The following is a 23,903-nucleotide window of genomic DNA, read 5'->3' on the forward strand; positions in this document are numbered from 1 at the left end:
CAACGGTGATTGCTGTTATTCCCCGTTCAGGTCATTTGTGTGTTGTGCAAATAGCCTTGCACTAATTCACTGAAGTATGACGTCACCGCTAGCAGCAGGTTTTCTCTGGGGAATGTCCTTAATCATACTCTTTAAACCCACAGTGTGCTGTACTTTCCATTTCTGTCAGCCACACACACAAGGCTGCGCTTCACGGATAGTGGAATATTTCACAACACTTAGTGAGTAGAAGGCACTGCTCACAAGTGAGTCTCCAAACACTGAGAAAAGGAGCAGATTGCCAGGTTTCCTTCTGCTGTACCATGTGGTCTGGGAGAATACACGTGGAGTCATTGCAGTACAAGGAGTCACACTCAAACTTCACTCGTATTTCTGATAATCAGACACTGTCAATTTTTCCAAGAACTCAGAATAATGTGTCTGTATTGCAAGCATAAAATACACCTGTGAGAAAAGCCCTGAAAGGAACGTAAAACAAATCTACAACAAGCATTGGAAAAAGATCAGATCTCAGCAAGCAAAAAATATTATTTTTTTGCAAAAATATGTAATATACGAAATCAATAAACATAAAAAGAAAAGAGTGGTGCAGTAGCCGAGGCACACCAGCCCTGTTACAGAAGAGAACTCTTTTTCAGGTGGCGGTGCACATGAGCTCAGATTAAAATCCTGTCACTCACATTGCAAGATGGCCAATGGGAGAAGTGGGCTGACCAATTGCCCCATGCTGTGGTGGGTGGAAACCACACATGAATGGCACTTGAACATATCAATTGCTGATGAGGACTGACTAGACCATTTTTTTTATCCTGTATTGTTCAGAAAAATGGTGGTGAGACAGCTAAAGTTGTCTCTAGCCCAAAAACACAACTAGTGTTGGGTTGATAAACACGGTCATCTGTTGGATGCTCAAACCACCACTTCCTCGTCATTCTTCGTTTTGTGAGTACTGAATATTCATGACACGTACTGGTGCCGCAAAATCTTTTAGTTTGAAAGTGTAAATATAAATACAATGGTTGCACTGCTGATGGCTTGTGGGACCAATAATACGGTTGAAATTAATTGGATTGACTGCAAATCAAGGGTAGTCTGTAATTTAAAGTCAGTTTGTGTTATGTCAACTGACATAACGACTTTCTAAAAATAAGGAATACATTCCTATGTGTGCATTGCTCTCTACCTCAGGCGTATTATGTCCCCATCTCTGTTGTTGGTTCATTTTCCACCTTTAGTCCCCTCGGGTACCATTGTTGCCACCTGTCCATTCTCCTTCTAGTCCTTCTCTCCCATACTCTCTTCCAGTGCGGGCCTTCTTCAGATGCTGGCAGGGAACTAAGAGAACATGCCGGTGGGGGGAGATCGTGGCCTTATTGCTGGCCCTGTCGGGCTGGGTGCTGGTCTGCTCCATGCTGCCCACCGACTACTGGAAGTGTGTGACTCTGTGTGTGTGTGTGTGTGTGTGTGTGTGTGTGTGTGGCTCTGCATGTGGCTCTGTAGGTATGTATGTGTGTGGGACTCTGTATGGGTCTAGAGATTAAGCTATTGGCATTGTAAATGGCAGTGCCATTTATTTATCTATTTTCAGAACCAACTCAAATAAAAAATGTGTCATTTACAATGCCAATACCTCTAACTTTTTCAAAGGCGAGACCATTGCATTGTAAATGCTTGGTTGGCGAGTGCTGAACCAGCCTGGGGAGGGCGTCTGAGCAAGTTAAATATACATATTGGGCTCTTTAAATAACACGAAATATCCAGAATTCTGTTGTTAATATTTTCAGTTAATTTAGCCCCGTGTACGGGAGCTGAGGCAGATAGGGTAGAAACGTGCGGATTAAAATCGAGAGTTTATGAGCACTCCGTATGATACGATAGTGCATTGGTTAGCGCCGTATGCAGATAATAATAAATGTGTTTGCCACGTTGGGTACCTACTTTTTATTATATTTGAGAGGTTAGCGCCTGGATCCCCCATCCCTCCACCCACCCCCCCCCCTCCCCCCACACACACACACACATAACCTTGAATGCGGACCGTTTACACCATGTTAATTGCGCGCGGGTGTGTATTGATAGGGTGACAGAGGCAGTCAGTCCTATTACGTGTACTCCTGTGACAGCTTTTCAGTACTGCTGCGCTGCACTCCTCCCCCTACATGTCTCTTCTTGACTCAGCACTGCTTGATTCTGGGCTCGTCACTTTATGCGCCAAGCTGGGGTTCTTATAGCTCATCCCCACTCACACGTGTTGTGGAAATCTGCTCCTACTTCATGCCCATGCAGACAGCTCCCACAGAAAGTAATCCCCTGAAGTGATCTTTTTTAAAGCTGCAGGTTTCCAAATCATTCCCAGGAATGACGTGAAATGATATTGTTTTATAAAGCGCACTAAAACCCAAGGTACCAGAGCGCTATTGAGAGACAGACTAATCTACAGAGTCAAACCAACCAAGAAGTAAGGGAACTGTAGAGAGAAAACCAAGTTTCCAAATGCGTTTTAAGGGAGTCTGCTTCAGAATTGTGAGTGGGCTCTGCCTTTCATCCTTCTGAAGTAGATAAAGCAAGCAGCATGCATCAGAGCCACACCTCCCTCATTTACTGATCTGATTGGTCCCAAACCAGGTTTCTTTCGCTTTGCCAACACCCGCCACAATGTTTGGAGCAGGTCTTCGAACCGCATGTACAGAAGACCTCTCTCCCATCCGTCCAGTACATAACAGATGGTACATAATATTTCATGTCCCTTCAGCATCCTCACACACCCTCTCATACCCTCACCCATTCTCTCACACACCCTCACTCACCCTCACACCCCCAAACCCTCACACCCCCTCACCCTTACTCTCACACCCCCTCACCCTTACTCTCACACCCCCTCACCCTTACTCTCACACACCCTCACCCTTACTCTCACACCCCCTCACCCTTACTCTCCCACCCACTCACCCTTACCCTCACTCACCCTTACTCACCCTTACTCACCCTCACTCACCCTCACTCACCCTCACTCACCCTCACTCACCCTTACCCACACCCCCTCACACACCCCCTCACACTCATTCACCCTCATTCACCCTCTCACACACCCTCGCATCTCCTCACCCTCCCCTCCCCTCCCCTCACCCTCCACTCCCCTCCCCTCCCCTCACCCTCCCATCCTCTCACCCTCCCATCCTCTCACCCTCCCATCCTCTCACCCTCCCATCCTCTCACCCTCCCATCCCCTCACCCCCTCACCCTCTCACACACCGTCCCACACACCCTCACCCTCTCACACACCCTTTCACCCTCACACACCCTTTCACCCTCACACACCCTTTCACCCTCACACACCCTTTCACCCTCACACACCCTTTCACCCTCACACACCCTTTCACCCTCACACACCCTTTCACCCTCACACACCCTTTCACCCTCACACACCCTTTCACCCTCACACACCCTTTCACCCTCACACACCCTTTCACCCTCACACACCCTTTCACCCTCACACACCCTTTCACCCTCGCACACCCTTTCACCCTCGCACACCCTCTCACCCTCGCACACCCTCTCACCCTCGCACACCCTCTCACCCTCGCACACCCTCTCACCCTCGCACACCCTCTCACCCTCGCACACCCTCTCACCCTCGCACACCCTCTCACCCTCGCACATCCTCTCACCCTCGCACATCCTCTCACCCTCGCACATCCTCTCACCCTCACACATCCTCTCACCCTCACACATCCTCTCACCCTCACACATCCTCTCACCCTCACACATCCTCTTACCCTCACACATCCTCTTACCCTCACACATCCTCTTACCCTCACACATCCTCTCACCCTCACACACCCCCTCACCCTCACACATCCTCACCCTCACACCCCCTCACCCTCACACCCCCTCACCCTCACACCCCCTCACCCTCACACCCCTCACCCTCACACACCCCCTCACCACTCCACCGCCCTCACTCACACACCCTCACCCTCACCACTCTACCGCCCTCACTCTACCGCCCTCACTCTACCGCCCTCACTCTACCGCCCTCACTCTACCGCCCTCACTCTACCGCCCTCACTCTACCGCCCTCACTCTACCGCCCTCACTCTACCGCCCTCACTCTACCGCCCTCACTCTACCGCCCTCACTCTACCGCCCTCACTCTACCGCCCTCACTCTACCGCCCTCACTCTACCGCCCTCACTCACCCTACCGCCCTCACTCACCCTACCGCCCTCACTCACCCTACCGCCCTCACTCACCCTACCGCCCTCACTCACCCTACCGCCCTCACTCACCCTACCGCCCTCACTCACCCTACCGCCCTCACTCACCCTACCGCCTTCACTCACCCTACCGCCTTCACTCACCCTACCGCCTTCACTCACCCTACCGCCTTCACTCACCCTACCGCCCTCACTCACTCTACCGTCCTCACTCTCTCTACCGTCCTCACTCTCTCTACCGCCCTCACTCTCTCTACCGCCCTCACTCTCTCTACCGCCCTCACTCTCTCTACCGCCCTCACTCTCTCTTCCGCCCTCACTCTCTCTTCCGCCCTCACTCTCTCTTCCGCCCTCACTCTCTCTTCCGCCCTCACTCTCTCTTCCGCCCTCACTCTCTCTACCGCCCTCACTCTCTCTACCGCCCTCACTCTCTCTACCGCCCTCACTCTCTCTACCGCCCTCACTCTCTCTACCGCCCTCACTCTCTCTACCGCCCTCACTCTCTCTACCGCCCTCACTCTCTCTACCGCCCTCACTCTCTCTACCGCCCTCACTCTCTCTACCGCCCTCACTCTCTCTACCGCCCTCACTCTCTCTACCGCCCTCACTCTCTCTACCGCCCTCACTCTATCCATCGCCCTCACTCTATCCATCGCCCTCCCTCTCTTCCACCCACCTCCTTCTCTAAATCCCTGTTCTCTTCTCCTGTGCTGATCTGTTGTTCTCTTCCACCCGCCTCCTTCTTTAACTCCCTGTTCTCTTCTGATGATCTGCTGCTCTCTTCCACCTCGCCTCCTTCTCTAACTCCCTGTTCTCTTCTCCTGTGCCGATCTGCTGTTCTCTTCCACCCTGCCTCCTTCCTTAACTCCCTATTCTCTTCTCCTATGCTGATCTGCTGCTCTCAACCACCCGCCTCCTTCTTTAACTCCCTGTTCTCTTCTGATGATCTGCTGCTCTCTTCCACCTCGCCTCCTTCTCTAACTCCCTGTTCTCTTCTCCTGTGCCGATCTGCTGCTCTCTTCCACCCTGCCTCCTTCTTTAACTCCCTATTCTCTTCTCCTATGCTGATCTGCTGCTCTCAACCACCCGCCTCCTTCTTTAACTCCCTGTTAACTTCTGCAGATCTGCTGCTCTCTTCCACCTCACCTCCTTCTCTAACTCCCTGTTCTATTCTATTCTCCTATGCTGATCTGCTGCTCTCTTCCACCCGCTTCCTTCTTTAACTCCCTGTTCTATTCTCCTGTGCTGATTTGCTGCTCTCTTCCGCCCAACCACCTTCTTTAACTCCCTGTTCTCTTCTCCTGTGCTGATCTGCTCCTCTCTTCCACCGCCTCCTTCTTTAACTCCCTGTTCTCTTCTCCTGTGCTGATCTGCTGCTCTCTTCCACATACATCCTTCTGTAACCGCACGCACACACACACAATCACGCACACACACACATATACAACCACACCATACACAATCTCACACACAACCACACACACAACATCACCCCGCACATCACCCCACACACAAACACACATCACCCCGCACATCACCCCGCACATCGCCACGCACACTCAGCCACGCACACTCAGCCACGCACACTCAGCCACGCACACTCAGCCACGCACACTCAGCCACGCACACTCAGCCACGCACACTCAGCCACGCACACTCAGCCACGCACACTCAGCCACGCACACTCAGCCACGCACACTCAGCCACGCACACTCAGCCACACACACTCAGCCACACACACACACTCAGCCACACACACACTCAGCCACACACACTCTCAGCCACACACACACTCAGCCACACACACACTCAGCCACACACACACTCAGCCACACACACACTCAGCCACACACACACTCAGCCACACACACACTCAGCCACACACACACTCAGCCACACACACACTCAGCCACACACACACTCAGCCACACACACACTCAGCCACACACACACTCAGCCACACACACACTCAGCCACACACACACTCAGCCACACACACACTCAGCCACACACACACTCAGCCACACACACACTCAGCCACACACACACTCAGCCACACACACACAACCACACACACTCAGCCACACACATCTATCTATCGCCCTCACGCTATCTATCTATCGCCCTCACGCTATCTATCTATCGCCCTCACGCTATCTATCTATCGCCCTCACACTATCTATCTATCGCCCTCACACTATCTATCTATCGCCCTCACACTATCTATCTATCGCCCTCACACTATCTATCTATCGCCCTCACACTATCTATCTTTCGCCCTCACTCTATCTATCTATCGCCCTCACTATCTATCGCACCACCACAGCATCACTCAGGGGCACCACAACATCGCTATGCGCTACCACAACATCACTGAACGCCACAGCATCACTCGTCGCCACCACAACATCACTCAGCGCCACCACAGTATCAATCTGTGCTACCATTCAACAACAACTGGTTCAAATATGTTCTCTCAATGTTTCAAGCTTTATTACAAAAGCCACAAAAAAGATGTTAATATTTCACTCCTGTTCTTGGATTTTCGTCACAATAAAATACACTGAACATAATCTTCACAAAAGTTATTTACAAAAGCTTAAGCTATTGCCATTATAAATTACAATAACTTTTATTTAAGCATTATTATTTAAAAAAATTAAGCCATTGTTATTTGTAATATCAATACATCTAAGTCACGTAAATACAAAACATGTTGCATTACAAATGCTATAGGTGTCACATTTGCAAAAGATAAAAGTTTTGGCATTGTAAATGACAAAGCTATTAATTTCGCTATTTTCAAAACCAACACATAAATAAAAAAAACTTGTCTTTACAAGACCAATAGCTCAAACTTTCCTAATGCGAGACCTATTGCATTGCAAATGCTTGTTGTTGACTGTTTTTAACTGGAAAACACACCACCACAGGAACGAAGGGAATCTTGACAGTTTGACATTTTTCTTATGTCACTGCAGCGTGTCTAATTACTTCCATGTGCACTTATGCCCAACAGTTATATCAATACTGGCCGAGCTCATATTGCCTACATTACTACTTTAATTTTTGCATTACGAGTGGAAGCAAAATGTGAAGGTCACTTGAAGGGGCAAAACTAACGGTACTGGCAGATTTACGTGCACGAGTACTGGTCCTTTTTTCCCATTGACTTTTACCAACTGGTTTTGGCACTTTTGCTTAGCTACTTTTTGTTCAATAAGTGACATCTGTGTCGAATTGTCTTGCCCTTATCAATTTTCTCATTTCTAGTACATATTTTCTCCTGTACTTCCAATATGTTACCTTGCTGGCTCAGCTTCTACAGGGGGAGATAGGCGGCAGGGAACAGGGGTTACATCCTCATTTGCAATTACTGCTTTCTATTCTAAGCTCATGGGCTTTGTTTTGTTTGTATTGGTTTCTGGTGGAATGGTAACTTGCCCCCCCCCCCCCATGTTCCACCCTCATATGTGACAAGCATGTTCTTATAAATTGCAGCCCTAAATTTGTTTGTATACTGTTGCATGTTTGTTACCTCATCTTATTCGCACTTTTGACTCCATTCACTGTCATTGCTTTATATGCCAGCCACATAATCTCATGTTTTCTTTGTGGCAGTCCTGAGTGTATGACACTTCTCATATTTCATATAATATCTGTCATTTGAAAACCGATTTATCTTCACATTCAGTGCGTACTCTCACATTATGTACAACTACTTTGTCATCATTGCATTGATAATTCACTGTTGTACTCATTTATGCTTTATTTTTGAGGTACATTTTGTATGTGTGACTTGACATTTCGGCACTACTTTGGTTTACTGACACACTGCTTGTTATTTTGTGGCAATGCTATAATTATTTTTTTGAATTTCAGGTATTAATTGTATGCTGTTAGTTTTGGAAATTTACTTGCTGCTCCTATTTTACTACTTTCCTGTTATTTGGTGTATTTCATCATTGCCTCATATTCCAATATTTCCTATATTCGCTACTGTAGACCACCTCTACAAAGGTGCACGAACATGTCTAACAATAGGAATGGGGGTCGTGGGCCTAAACAAACGCTTTTCACTGATGTGGTTAAACAATCCTCTACTTCGACAGCTAAAGGTAATGGATCTGCGTCACCTTCTCCACCACAAGCTATATCACTTCAGAACGACAAATCCATATCTGATACTATGCAACGCATTTTGCAAGAACTCTCTGGTGTTAACCGGCGTTTGGAGGGTCTGGACATTGCCATGACTTCATTAACCACAGAGACAAAGTCTATCAGGGCAGAACTCACTACTTTCCACACAAGGATTGACGTCATTGACTCTAAAATAGTGGATATAGAAAGCCAACTGGATTCTGTTCAGGGTTCAGATCAAGATCTACTTTTCCAACACAGTAAGATCATTGATTTGGAGGATCGCAGTCGTAGAGACAATATCCGTTTTTTTGGCTTTCCAGAAAATATCGAAAAACAAGATATGAAGTCCTTTCTTTGAAATGCCCTTCCCACTTTGACTGGGATTAATTTTTCTCCTCCTCTTGAGCTCCAGCGTGCTCATAGACTAGGACCTCTGCGTTTTGGTCCTTCGGCAAGGGCCAGGCCAATTATTGCTTGTTTTCTTCGGCATGAGCAGACCAGACAGATTCTATCATTGGATCGCACTCATGGCTCCTTCCTGTTTCAAGGCCATACCATCCAGATGGCTGCAGACTTCTCTAAAGAAACGAATGAACGGCGGAAAGCGTTTCTTTCTATGCGACCCCAGTTACGACAAATGGACATCAAATATCGATTATTTGAACCTGCACGTTTTCGTATTACCAGGAATGGAGAGTCCAAAGACTTTTATGATCCTGCACTTCTACAACAGTTCCTAGACGATATCAAATGCAGTGATATGGAAACTCAGTCTTCTTCCTGGGTCAAACCTCCTCAGTCCAAGTCCTCCTCACTGAACCTACCAACATCTCACTTATACACCTCTCCTGACTAGGCAACGTGGCAGGGATCTCGCTCGTCTGTCTCGCTCTCAGGACAGGGATTCAGTTATACATTCTGTCTACTCTCCAACTAACACGCAGCAAAGAGACAAGTCTAGATCGCCTCTTAAAACGCCCTCTGATGCTGACTGAATTTCTTTTTATGTTCTATTTTCTCTCTTTTTCTTATTCTATAAGTTTATAGCAGTATTCGTTGTTGATAATGCTTTTTACTGCTTGTTTGGTTCACTGTGACCTTTATGTATATATGATATAATATAGTACCTTATACTAAGTGTTCAGTATAGTACCTTCTGCTCTAATGTTATTCTGTATTTGCTATTACTATGTGATTTTCGGTCTTGCAGCTATTTAATTATTTCCAGGTTCTGCTTATTATATACTATAAGGTTGTTACCTCCCCACAGGTAGCTTTTCTTTCTTTCTTCCTATTCATTCCCTCTGCTATAGTGATGTTATTGTTATTAAGGTATTTACTCACCATTTCTTTATTAGCTATTTCGCTTTTGAATGATGTCTATTTGTTTCATTGTTTTCTATGTTTGGATTGTTTCTGATCATTTTCTTTTGTCCTTCTATGGCATGATTGTATAGTTTTCTCTCCTTGTCTCTACATGTTATCTCTTTCCCTCTCTCTTTATGTACCATTGTAGGTTTGTCTCCTTTTCGTGTTTTTCTTCTTTGTTTTTCTCATATTACTATTCTCTTGTCTAGGGTTTTATGCTAACGCCGTTTTTCTTTATGTGATGCGATAACTTTTGTTCTTTATTTCACACTGTGTTCTTTATGTCCCTTTTCTTTCATGGTTTTACACTACGTGTTCGGCCTCCTTGGAGTATATCTCTGTTTGTGGGCTTGCCTCAGCACTGTTCCCTTTACTATGATGGACCTTTTCCAATGCATTCCTTTCCCTATCATATTGTATTCATTGTTTCACGTGACATTCTTCACTTCTTTCAGTGGATACTCCGCTTTGGATACTTTCATATATTTCTTAAAATGGGTTCTTGTATTTTCCTATGTCTTTATTCCTCTGCGTTATTATCTGTACTTTCTACCTTCTTTTCTCCCCCTCTTTATGATAGTGCAGGTTTTCTCTATTCCTCTCATTTAACTTTCCTATTTCTTTCACTCTATCTTCGCACCTCTATTATGTATTATGTAATAGGTCTTGTTTCTATTTTATTTCCCTTGAATGTAATCTTTTCTTCTCCTGTTTTTCTCTTATTGTAGGATTCATATATCATGATTATTTTGTACATTTTATTGCTTATATTTCATGATAATGATATATGGTTTTCCATATTTTTCTTGTTGGACTCATATTCTAAATGCATTTTACAATCTTTAGTTTTATTACTTGTTCCCCGGATCCCCATTCTTCTTTGCTTGGAGGGGGTCCGGTCTCCCTTGGTGCTGCTGTAGGTGCACCCAGACCCGTAGTTAACAGTCTAGGATTCTTTTTTCTTTCTTTCTTTTTCCTTTGCATCTTTAATAATTTTTCCCTCTCTATTCATATTTGCTTTGTCTGTTCCATTTTTCATTCTGCCTTTAAAATCCACTTTCCCCCTTTTGGTTTCCCAGAGTAGCATTTCTATTCTTTTTTATCTCTCCTCTTCCTCACTTCTTGTTTACTTACTCCTATTCTCATGCCTTCTACCCATCCGTTGTCTGTGATTTCTTGGAATGTTCATGGCCTCACCCATTACATAAAACGCAAGAAAGTTCTTTCCTATTTACATTCTAAGCATGTGGACGTTGCTCTCTTACAGGAGACTCATTTGAACGATATTGAGTCTAGTAAACTCAGCAGGGACTGGGTTGGTAAAGTCATACATAGTTCAGTCTCTAAACCTGATCCCGCAAATCCTAATCCTATTCGTAAATGCGGAGTAGCCATTCTTTTTTGGAAGTCACTGCCTTTCACAATTATAAAGTCATGGTCTGACCCGGAGGGTTGATATGTTTTTGTTAAACTGAAGCTTGGCAATTCCTTCATTTGTCTCGGTTCTGTATACGCTCCGCTAGGCTCCCAAAAACATTTTTTTCTTCGATTTAATCGTCTTCTTACGGAAATAAATGCTTCTCAATTTCTCATCGGTGGTGATTGGAATTTCGCACCGGATCCTGCTCTTGACAGAGCGGGCTGCATTGATATTAACAACGCTTCGGTCAGAGCCATTTTCTGTGACATTCTTACTGACACTGGTCTTGTTGACCATTGGAGACTAAGTCACCCACAGGATAAAGAGTACACTTTTTTTTTTCTACTCACGGTACGTTTTCGCGCCTTGATTATTTTCTTCTTTCGCAACATTCAGTCCGATTGGTTACTGATTCCCAGATTTTAGAAGCAGCTATATCTGATCACTCCCCTGTCCTTCTATCTCTAGACTTGGGTCTTATGAGTCCGGGGCGCAAACCGTGGCGTTTGAATATCAACAAATATAAAACGCCAGCGGGTAAACTTCTTTTGCAATCCCACTTCCGTGATTATCTTCATAATAATGAAGATTCGGTTTCCTCTAAAAGAATGGTCTGGGCAGCGGCTAAGGCAACTATCAGAGGTCAACTTGTGCGGGACGCAGCTCTTTATAACAAACAAACCGCTGCCAAACAACTTGACCTGGAAAAGGATATTTGTCGACTCAACTATATATTTTGAAACCGACTCTCCAAAATCGTAAGTTATTAGAACAAACATGCATGGCCCTCAATACTCTTTTTACTTCTAAGGCAGAATATGCCTTGCAAAAGATGAAAGGTCTTCATTATGAACAAGGGGAGAAGGCTAGTCGATTATTGGCTGCGCAGCTGCGTCAAAGAGAGGCCGCTATGGCGATTCCAGCGATTAAATCAAGTGGTGGCGATCTCCTTCCTCGGCCACAAGACATAGTTGAGGAGTTTGCCTCCTTTTATAGATCTCTCTACTCTCCAGGCACTCTGGTCGATACGCTAGTGATGTCTAAATTTCTAGATGCAGTACGTCTTCCACGACTCTCCGATGATGGAAGAGCTCTACCGGAAGGACCCATCACGATGGATGAAATCTCCTCAGCTGTATCTGCCTTGCCGTGCCATAAAGCTCCGGGGGATGATGGTTTTCCTCCTGAATTTTTTTAATGGACTGGTCAGAGCATGATTGATACTCTTCATGCTGCCTTTGGGGAAGCCATGGAGGAGTCTTCTCTTGGTTCTATTTCTAACAAAGCCATCATAGCGGTTCTGCCTGAACCTGGCAAGGATCCTCTATTGTGTGGTAGTTATCGTCCTATATCTCTCTTGAATTCTGATGTTAAGATCCTTGCTAGCATTCTTGCATCACGACTCCGCAAGATTTTACCTTCTTTAATTCATAATTCCCAAGTAGGTTTTGTTCCCGGTCGTTCCTCTCGCAATCACTTGCGTACTCTCTCACATGCCTTATGGTCAGCTCAGCATCTTGCTGATGATGCCCTACTTCTCTCTTTGGATGCTGAAAAAGCATTTGACCGCATCGAATGGGAATACCTTTTTACCGTCATGCAAAGATTTGGACTAGGTGATCAGTTCATAGCTAACGTACGACTACTTTATGATAACCCATCTGCTCAAGTTAACTGTGGCGGTTTTCTTTCTACTCCATTTCCTATCCGACGGGGTACTCGCCAGGGTTGCCCACAATTCGTCAATCGGCGGATGTAGTGGGCACTCCTCTTCCAATTGGTCATTCCAAAATTTATTTATATGCGGATGACATTCTTCTTACACTTACTGATCTTCCCCGTTCTCTCCCTGCTCTCCTCCGTGTCATTGATGATTTTTCTTCTTTCTCTGGATATAAGATTAACTGGGACAAGAGCGAAGCATTCCCCATGTCCATTGGTACTACGAAGGACGCCATCTCCGGTTTTCCATTTCATTGGCAACCCTCTCTGCTTAAATACTCGGGTATACTCCTCAATAGGGGTTTGGATAATGTTGTCACGGACAATTTAACTCCTTTAATTGCGCAAATGCAAAGAGACTTCGATAAATGGAAGGCCCTAGGTTTATCTCTTTGGGAACGGGTTCAGGCGAACAAGATGGGCACCTTACCACGTTTTCTCTATGTTCTGGTTATGCTCCCTTTGACCATTCCTTTGACTACTCTTCGGTCCATTGATTCGAAAATTAAACTCTTTATATGGGGTACAGCTACACCGCGTCTCACCCTAGCCAAATTAAAGTCCCACCAATTGCATGGAGGTTTAGGTCTTCCCTCTACCGAGCATTACTCCCTTGCCCTCCATCTTTCCCAACTTTCTTTCTTTTTATCTAAGTCTAAAGACATCCCTCAATGGGTTCCACTTGAACGTCACTTATTAGCTTCTGGCCCCAGTTTATCCCTTTTATATGGCAAGGGTTCCAGTCCTCTTGACCCCAAAAATCCTAGATTATCCGCTATGTATAAGTCTTGGCAAAGAAGCCATCGTATCTTTAAGTCTAACTCACGGCTTCACTTTAATGCTCTTATATAGTCTAACTCGGCTTTTCGAGTGCGGGGTTGTACTGTGTCCTGGCCTCTGTGGCAGGAGGCGGGTATTCACTCCCTGGATCAACTGTTCCATGGTGACAATTGTAAATCCTTTCCCCAACTCAGTGAGGAATTCCATCTCCCGCCCTCACAATCCTGTAAATACTCCTATCTTCAACAAGCTCTCACAAAATGTCTGGGTTCCTCACCTGAGCTGCTGTCCACTTCTCCTATTCAGGGCTCGACAAATGTACTCGCCCGCTCGCAAATGCGAGTCAATTTCTTTCAGGGCGAGACAGTTTTCATGCCTACTCGACCGGCCTGGCGATTGAGCTTTGTCGCTGTGCTAAAGTGCAGTGCCGGTAGAAGTCTTTAGAGGGCAGCTGGGTGAAATGTTCAGAACTGCCGTGACAAAATGCGGGAAAAGCAAAGGTGTTGATTGGCTGATTGCAACGCGGGCTCGGTCGGCTAAGGCCTAGTTGCAATCAGCCAATCAGATGGTTGCTAATCTCCGCACAGTAAAGTTTACAGACTTCTCATTGGCTGATTACAGCCGCAGCAGGATAAGCGTGTAAACTGCTTTTGCCAACCCCTGTTCCCAATACACTTGACCGGAGGCAGGCCATGAACGACACTAGTGCCCTAGCGAAGCAGAAGTTCTCCTCCTGCACCTTGGGTGTAATCACCATGATCCTCGGAGCCCTGCGAGTGGAGCTCTGCCCGTGATTTAAGCCTGCGCCTGCCGAGGATGGCTCGATCTCTCTGCGGGGGACCCTAAGGTAGGTGCAATTGGATGGGAACACCGCCGCGGGTCAGGGGCTCTAGCCTTGATTGTTGGGTAGGGTGGCTTTGAAGGGGATTGACGCCCAGCAGGGGCTATTGTTACGCTTGTTCTCGTTTCAGACTTCAAGTCTTCTATCCGGGAAAAGCACAAACCTAGTTGACTAGAAATTAGGCATTGAACATAATTATAATTAACGGGTGCAACACATTAGCACTGCGAACTGTCTATGATTAGAAAGTTGATAGTGCTCAGAGCACCACAGCTAGATGAGGCACATGAGAAAGGTTTGAGATTTCGAAACTGCACAGAGGGTGGCATAGGCGCCCGGAGGGCACTTACTGGACACGCCTCGTCAATGGTAGCAAGGTGCTAACAAGCTGCCTGCGGTGCCCATCAAGGCGCCAGATGTCAGCGAGGGAAATTTTGTGTTTGATGCTCACAGCTTAGAAGTTGGATTACCCAGCTCTACAAGGCGGATGCAGTCAGAGGTGCACCGACGGGATGCAGAGGGTAAACAGCGCCCCACGATTCCCTTTGTTCTTTTAATTACAAAAATATTTAGCTGCATAATACGATCTATAGTAAGGAAGGAGTGAATGGGTGGGTTGGCAAAAATAAAAGTGGTATGAATGTATGAAGGCTGTAAAAAAGTGGACAAGAACGAAAATATATGTCCACTCCAAATTGTACAACCAATCACGTTACACGCAATCTTTTTATTTCCCTGGGTAATTTGCAATTAACTGTATATGAAGCACCGCCGTAAACAAGGAGGACCTGGCTGGCGCCGACTTCATTAAGTTGAAAGGCCAGGACGAGGAGCCCACCAGGAAGTAAAACAGATGTATGGGCAGATTGTAATCACAGTCTATGGTGTGAAATCGCACTGAAAGGCTTCACCGTCGCTTGACAGACCGGTTCCCACGTCAGGAACCTGGAAAGGAGAGTGATGGAAAATACTGATATCATGTCATGAGCAAGCAGGGCAGTATTGTTTATGTGGCCCTAGTTGTGCTTACACAGCGTGCCTGATCTGATAGCTGGGACATAAAATACAAATGCAAGACCCCGTAAAAACATTCCAGTCATACAGTTACAGGTATGGTGCGATCTGCCCTTTCCTAGGCTGTGCTCTAATATGTTTAAGGTACAGCAGTGTACCGAGTACTGGGAAGAGTGTTTATCCAGGGCCGTACTCTAATATGTTTAAAGTACAGTGGTGAACCAGAGTACTGCTAAGAGTTTTTTTTTTTATAGATTCATATAGTGCTTACTCGACCTGAAGGTATTGGAGTGCTTTACAGGAGCACCAGTTACACTACACAATGACACACTAATTTTTGTTAGGCACAGGGAGATTAAGTGAGCCACCAGAGCCATACTCTAGTATGTTCAAGGTACAGTGGTGAACCCGAGTTTGGCTAAGAATATTCATCCAGGGCCACGCTCTAGTGTGTGTAATGTACAGTAGTGTACCCGAGTACTGCTAAGAGTGTTTATCAAAGGCCGTGCTCGTAACTTTCAAAACATTGCAGTGAGAATAGTAATGAGGCAAAATAATTTGATCATGTCTTACTGGTCATAGAACAACTGTGCTGCAAATGTTTTGAAGAAAATTTGTATGCAACCAATTTTTGGGTCGAGGGCATTGATGTTAGGTCGAGTAGAAAATTCTATTCACTAGACCTGCAGGTCAAGTACGATTTTTAAGATTTGTCGAGCCCTGCTATTTTAGCTTATTTGAATTTATGGGGAACTTTTAAGGGTGTCACCTCTGGCCTTTATAAGACTTTCTTACAGCCTCTATTTTCGCAACCCCTTTCAAAAGCTCTTCAATTGAAGTGGCAATCACGCCTTTCTGTGACATACTCAGACGCCCAGTGGGATCTCATTTTGGAAGGATTACATACGGGTGTTCGAGAAGCTTGCCTTAAATTCTGTATTTTTAAAATTCTCCATGAATGGCACTGGTCCCCCGTCAAATTACATCGTGCTAAGTTACTTTCCCATTCTTTGTGCTGGAGATGTCCTGCTTCCAGTTGCGATATAACGCATATTATCTGTGAATGCCCTCGTACTAGATCATTTTGGCTTTTTGTGCAAAAGACTTTGGCTTCCTCTATGTCATTGCCTTTGGCCCTTACCTCTGCAAATATAATTTTACACGACTTTCGTGGTCTTAAAACATTCACTAAACCACAGACTCGTCTCTTACATACTGCCCTAGCCACGGCAAAAATTTGTATTTTGCGTCATTGTAAGTCTTCATTACCTCCTTCTCAGGAGGAATGGTTGGTGGCAATGATACAAACAGCTTCTTAGGAACGTATAATTTATAATTTGCAGGATCAAGCTTCCATTTTTCTTCAAGTTTGGTCCCCATTCCTGGAAACCACAGTTGGTAATGCCTCTGTTCCTAATCCTTCTTCTTCTACGGCTGCTCTTCCTTCTTAATTCCTTCTTCACTCCACCTTTTTCGCACCATGTTCATTCTCTTTTATTCCTCTCTCCTACGTTGCTTCTCACTCTTCATGCCTCCATATCATTTCAAAGTTAGTTTTGTTACTCTGGGGCTCCCTTGTTCTTTTCTTTTTCTTTTCCTTTCTTTTCCTCTCTTTCTTTCTTTTTTTTCTCTTTCCTTTTATCCTTCGTTTTCTCTTATGAATTCTAGAGGATTTGTTGTTTATGCTTACTTTGTTATATTATATGAATCATTTCCTCATTTATGCTATGTCTCATTTTTTCCTCTGCATCTGTATCTACATTTATGCTTTATCAAATTTTATTAATAAAAAATGTCAACACAGAAGTAAGTTGAAAACATGTCTATTTCCAAGATACCTACACCATTTGCCAACCCTGGGATGGAAACCAGCATAATAATTGCACCTTCAAGTATAATCTACAGCCTACAAATATGGAACAGCTCAATCAGCACACTAATGTATATGTTCAAGTACATTATGAAGGACTGAGCTATGTCTAGCCTGGGTAATATATAATAATGTTAATTTAAATATAACCCTCCTGGGGAACACTAATAACATAGCGGTCAGGCAGTTAACTGTTGTGCATACAAGCTGCATAATAATTCCCTTAGACTGCTTGCCCCTATTTTACTAAAAAAAACAGAAATGGCTACTCGCCAAAAAAGCGCTTCAACACCCATCAGGGGTAACAAGTGCTATATGAATGCAAATCTTTCTTCCCCTTTTATCCATCCGCTATCCTTCTCACTCCAAGTAACAGACTAATATCCACCACTGAAATTACCTCATATTTCACCATATTAATTCACCACTAATCCTTTATAGGCTCCCTGAATAGCATGCGTCAACAAGCGAGCGATAAATAAATACTAACCTTTGTCCTACTCTATCCTTCTACTATCATTCCAAATCCAAATAACTGACTAAACTATCCACCACTTTAAATGTACTTGCATGTTTCACTATACTAATTCAACACTAATCCTCTGTGGGTCCCGGAGTAGCGTGCTACCCGCCGAAAAAGCGCTTTGACTCCTTGTCAGGGGTAGTAAGCGCTATATAAATGCAATTACAATACAATACAATACAATACATGCCTCTGGTCTATAGAGGATTTTAATTTAGTGACTAGTCAGTCAAAACCTTTATTCGATTCCAGATGAATCATAAAAGTTCACAGGGAAAACAAACAATCATAAAATAAGACAATATTTACAAAAAAGCACAAACAATATCTTCAGAGACAGTTAAACACCTAATTGCATACTTTTACATTGCATATTCATTTCCTTATTATAAAATCAATTTTGATAAAACTAAGCACAGAGCTGCAAATGGAAGCATTTGCTAAAGAGTGTAAATAATTGAAACCCTCTTTATGGGAGCGGAAACAGTTTTCATTTAAAATTGGTTTGAGAAAGCGCGCCCTGGGGTCTTTATATTATGTGCAAAATAGCATAAAGTGCATATTATTTTGTTGGGCTGTGTTATTACAAGGACAGAGGGGTAGCCTCTCACACCACTCCACCTGTTTTGGAAAAGCCACAAGAAAGTGCAGTGTGCCCAAGCGACATCTTGTCATTAAAAAACATGCATTACCCTGCAAGCTAAAAGTCAAATAAAATTGTTGCTGTTTTAAAAAAAGGGAGTCCAGTCTATCTGTAGGCCTAGATGATATACTCAGCTCAGATCCAAAAGCTTCTTTTATTGACATTTTCATGTTTGGGGGTATACACTCAGGCTTATCATAAAAATCTTCTAATCCTATCCTATAAAATGTTTGTTTAACATAGCGTAACCAGGGGACTGCTAATTGCATTCTCTAAATTCATGCAAACTTTTAGCATGAGTCGGAAGAAATTAAGTTCCTCTGAGGACCAAATTTCCCCCCATAATAGCAGGGGTGCCATGTGTATTCTGTCTGTAATATAATCTATGCCCACCTCCGAGTGGCAAAATGATGTAGGGGAGCTGGACGGGATAAATAAAAGTCTCTTCAAAAACGTGTTCTCAATTATTTGAATCTGGGTACTCTTTTGATATTCCCGCACTCCTGCAGACATTTAGATTTGCACTGGGTTATCAGCGCTGCAACAGGCTTATGGCCAAGTTTGGGCGCAAATCGAAACAACCCCTCAATGACTCTTGAAGTTTGTTGCACCCGGGATACTAAAAAATGATCCCAGTTTAGGTTAGAGTTAAAAACATTCCCCAAACAGCTAAAATGTTTTACCTTCTCAATAACTGTCCCATTCACTGTGTATTTTCGTGTTTTTAATAATTTTGACGGTCAAGGCCATCAAGACCGTGTCGTCAGCATACAACATTAAAGGTACTTGGGCACCTGCTATTTTTCGGAAGTCCAAGTGTTTGTTTAACAGAAACTGCTCCAACTCATTTGTATAAACCAAAAATAAAAACGGGGCTAGAATGCAGCCTTGCCAGACCCCCTCTGTCAAAGCGATGGGCATGGTCTTCTCTGCCCCTGAGCCATAAAGGATAACTACAGAGGTGGAAGCATGTAGTCTACGGAGGAGAGTAACAAGTGGTTCTTCAAAGCTCAGATCATCCATCAATGCCCACAACTTGCTCCTGCACACCGTGTCAAAGGCACTGGACAAGTCCATGAAGGCCAGGTGCATTGACACCCCCCTGGCCTTCATGTACTTACCCATGAACATCGACAAGTTGAGGCACTGCTTGACAGTTCCCGTTCCCTTCCTAAACTCATATTGGGTATGTGATATTATCCCAGCATTGTTAGCTCATGACTTTCGGCGTGCCAGAATTACCCCCCCCCCCTATCACCTTACATGTTGCATCTATAAGGGAAATCGGCCTGTAACAGGTCGGATCGTTTCTATTGCCTTTTTTAAATATCGGTACTACCACGGCTTTCTTCCAAGATTGTGGGATTGGCCCGTTATAACAGCTCTAAAAACATTTATTAGTACGGGCCCCAGAGTGTCAGATTTCTTTTAAAGAGGTCCAAAGGTACTCCGTCTGGACCTAGGGCTTTAGAGGCAATGCCCTTCCTAAGGGCCTCCTGCACTTCATCTAAAGTTAGGGATACACTTAATTGCCAGGCTGATTCAGGATTAAAAAAATATATCTGACTGACTGACTGCTTACATCCGTGAAACGTGGACGATTTATCACCTCCCAGAAGGACCTAGAATCTCTTAGCATTCCTGCCTTTTCTAAGTCTTCCCAGGTCTGGCGTCTCAGTTCTTCTTTTCTACGCTCTATTATATTTTTATTAGACTATCTAGCTTCCTTAATCACGGACCTGTCATGTGATACTGTACTTAATGCTGTTTTTAAACCTCTATTTGCCTTTGAGCACTCCAAATCAAACCATTCAGGGCAATTCCTTTTTTAAGGATTTAAACAGATTTTTGCCACATCTTCACATATGATTTCAAAACTCCCTATGATGGATTTCGGGGGAGCTAAGTAGGTTAAACAGGTCATCACGTCAATTAAATTGGACTCAATTATTTTCTCCTCAAATTTGACATGATCCAAAGTATTCTATTTCAACCTTACCCCTTGGTTACAATTATATTTTATAGGGCAGTCCACAGCCATCCCCTTCGAAGCCTTAAACCACCATTCACCAACTGCATGTATGCACGGAATAACTGAAAAGATCTGTCACATGCCTCTGGTCTATAGAGGATTTTAATTTAGTGACTAGTCCATCACTGCCACTGCTTAGTTTCAGCCTGTGGTTTAAGGCGCTCAGCAACGGTACTTAATGGTCAAAATCCAGCACTTACGAAAGTCTGCAATATGGTTGTGCTGCACGTCTAATTTAGAAAGACAACAGCAGATTTATGATAATTCAATATTCATTAACAATGGCTAAAACCTGCTGCCTAAGCTATTCTTACAGCTTTGGGTGCCTACAACATCTGATTTGTCACAGTTGTGTTGTTACTGTCATTGGCAGCACTGGCAGGGACAATGGGTGGTGTAATCTGTAGTGGCCTCCTGACAACGCCTTTCACTTATATATTTTTTTGTTTACAAATTAAGCACCGATATAGGTCTCAAGTAAAACTAAAATATGACTGCTTCTTGACATCACACAATGACAATCAGATATGGGATGATATTAACAACGCCCAATTCAGCAGATTTCGCCACCATTTCTCCCTCCAAACTACACCTGCTCAAGACTACAAATATCTCAGAATGGACAACTCAGTGCAGAAACCAGCTAAGTGGACTATGCTTATCAGAAATACCATAAACGAACCGGCGACGATGGGGGATACCTACGTTCTGAAGTTGTTGGATAGCTTGAATCCACTGCCACCCCTAGTCTTGGACCCCCAACTTGGAGAGCCAGATAACTGACTAAGTCCATTAGATGACCTAACCATTCCCGATCCCATGATTCGCAGGTTGGAGGGGGACTAGTGTTCCTATGGACAGAAATACGCAAGGGATCCGCTGCGACCCTTTGTCCCCTGGAAGACATAGGTCACATCCAATCTCTTACGATATGAAATGCTAATATCATTCACATCCTCCTGGTCCCAGATAGCTGCATTGAGCAGCGCCAGCCGGATAGTCTGGGAGTTGAATTTTGTATCTTTTGTTCCTTCTTTAAAGTTGTATTGGTGAATTGAAAGCTTGACTATTTCTATATGAAATAAAATGTATGGGCTCCTATTCCAATCTTCCTCCCTTTTCTTAGATATCCCTCTGAGGGCCCGATACAAGGTGCAACTGGCTAACACTATTTCTTACATGTCGGTTTATCAAGATGTGTTTGTTACACCACTATATAAATATGTAATCATTGGTCTTGGTAACATATGTGAAGCCTTTTGATTGAAAATACCAATAAAGAGATTTTTCACACAAAAAATAAACAATCCTGCAAAGCAGCTCAAACCAGCCAGTTTACTCATATTACATCATCCCTTACACCGCTAAGGTCGGCATCCTATAATACTATAACCACACCTCAGTGGGCCACATGCAGGACATAGAAACACTTCCAACATACGATCAAAAAACAAAGGCAACACTATCAATTTCTAACTACACACCCTACATGGTGCATCACACTGGCCATGTAGGCAAGGGTTTCCATCACCCCACATAGGGATAGTAAGTGATAAATACATTTTGCAACACAATACATAAGTAATACTGTTTACTTGGCATCTATGCCTGTCTGCTAGTTATATACTTATGAAATATTTTTATAGCTATGTCCTCACGTGCCCATCTTTGCTAGTAGTCTCATACACACGCCAACTTATTACGAACACTATTGGTCCATTTATTCAGCTCATTTATTGAGCTTGGAGCAATTAGATTGTTTAGGAGAGAAAAGATGGACTAAAAGTTCTGAAATTCCTCCAAATTGTAAAGTTTTTAAAGGGACACCTCGCCTTCAATTCCCAAAAACACATTTATCTACATAGAGAAGATTGTAACTCATTCTTCCCGTGTTCTTTACTGTCGAAACTAGGGTACATGTTCAAGTGTCAACATCTCTCCTAATCAGTCTTTCAGTTCCGAGGATACCTGGCTCTTATTGTGCCTGCCTCTGTCAGTGACCTGAGCGAGGGTGTATGGATTGTCATTTTCCTAGCCAGAGCATCTGTCAGTGCCTTTGTGTCCATCTGTCAGTGTCAGTATGTCCAATGTGTCTTTCAGTGTCTTGGCCCCCCTCTCTCACCGTTGCTCCGGTTTTCGGGGTTCTGAGCTGCGCCGGATTGTCCGTGCAGTGGGACCCGCGGCGGGCCGGACATTGCTGCTGCTCGGTCCCGTGTCGCCAACGGAACCGAACTCCGTAGAGCACTCTCTGAGCCGGCTGAGCCAGCACGAGATCCGTAGATCCCGCGAGAGTAACGACGAGAGGCGCAGGCAGGTGACATAGAAAGACATCTAGATGCTCAGCGAGAGCACGAGATGCGCACAGCGCCCTCTGTGGCCGCAGGCCAGCAATGCAGCTCGTGCAGTATAGGCTCATAGTGACCACCCAGTGCACAGGTAGGCCGCCGAGTGAGCCAACATATATACAGGGGAATTTGGGTCTGTTGACATGTAATAAAGGCTCTTCAAATTTTTTAAAAAAAATTACATTCAACAGTTTTGACATTAATTCGCATTATAAGTTAAAGAGAGGCAATGAAGAACAAGCATGAGCAAATCCAATAAGTCTTTCCATCAATATTGGCTTTTTCAATGTTTCTAGCCAAGTTGTACATGGCTAAAAGTTTTTTTTTAAGTACTATGACTCGGCCAGCACTGTCCACATCGTAGCGCTTTTTTTAATGCCTCATCGAAACATAATCACTTCACAGAATAAACATTTATGTAAACACACAAAACCACAAGTCAAAATACACAGGAGAAACCAAAACAAGGGCACTCAAAAAGATCAGAGACCAATCGCGCCTCAAAGAAATAATCACATATAAAAAAATGCTCTGTCAAACCCAAACATGGACACTCAATAAGATCGGAAACAAAATGGACCTCACAGAAATAACCACATATTAAAACAAGTATTGAGATATACACCTACCATGGCAAAACAGACAAGCACATCAAAGTCAAATGAATATGGCCAGGGACTGCCGGAGGACCCCCACCCTTCCGTTAACCAGCATACCATTATTAACAGGACGTGAGAGGGCTTTGTTTGGAAGGGGGGGGATCTTTCAACCCACAGCCGTATTTATTAAAACATACAAAATAAATCAAAATTGAAATAAACAATATTTACACAATTACGCAGAAAATGTTACAATTGATATATACAGGTATTCAGATGGCTAACCTTAACATATTTCTAGTACAAGGTATTTCTTATCCAAAAACTAACATATCAATCACATTATACAATATTTATTTTTTGCGTACCTATTTGGGCCTACG

The 23,903-nt window shown here is 44.2% G+C and overlaps 1 protein-coding gene across 4 annotated transcripts in view; it reads right to left on the minus strand.

The window, feature by feature from the left end:
* SEC24B (SEC24 homolog B, COPII component) overlaps positions 1-22,866 on the minus strand; it is a 764,077-nt gene extending 741,211 nt beyond the window's left edge. For 2 of the 4 annotated variants that reach the window (XM_086962003.1, XM_086962002.1), the window contains exon 1: positions 22,699-22,847. In XM_086962003.1, the coding sequence (XP_086818129.1) occupies positions 22,699-22,771 (73 nt within the window). In that variant the 5' untranslated portion in view covers positions 22,772-22,847. Of the gene's footprint in view, positions 1-22,698 lie in introns of all 4 variants that reach the window. The other 2 variants (XM_086962000.1, XM_086962001.1) reach the window with 2 other exon arrangements.
* Between the last annotated feature and the right edge of the window lie 1,037 nt (positions 22,867-23,903).

This window comes from Lissotriton vulgaris, chromosome 3_1, assembly GCF_964263255.1.
Source record: "Lissotriton vulgaris chromosome 3_1, aLisVul1.2, whole genome shotgun sequence".
NCBI lineage: Eukaryota > Metazoa > Chordata > Amphibia > Caudata > Salamandridae > Lissotriton > Lissotriton vulgaris.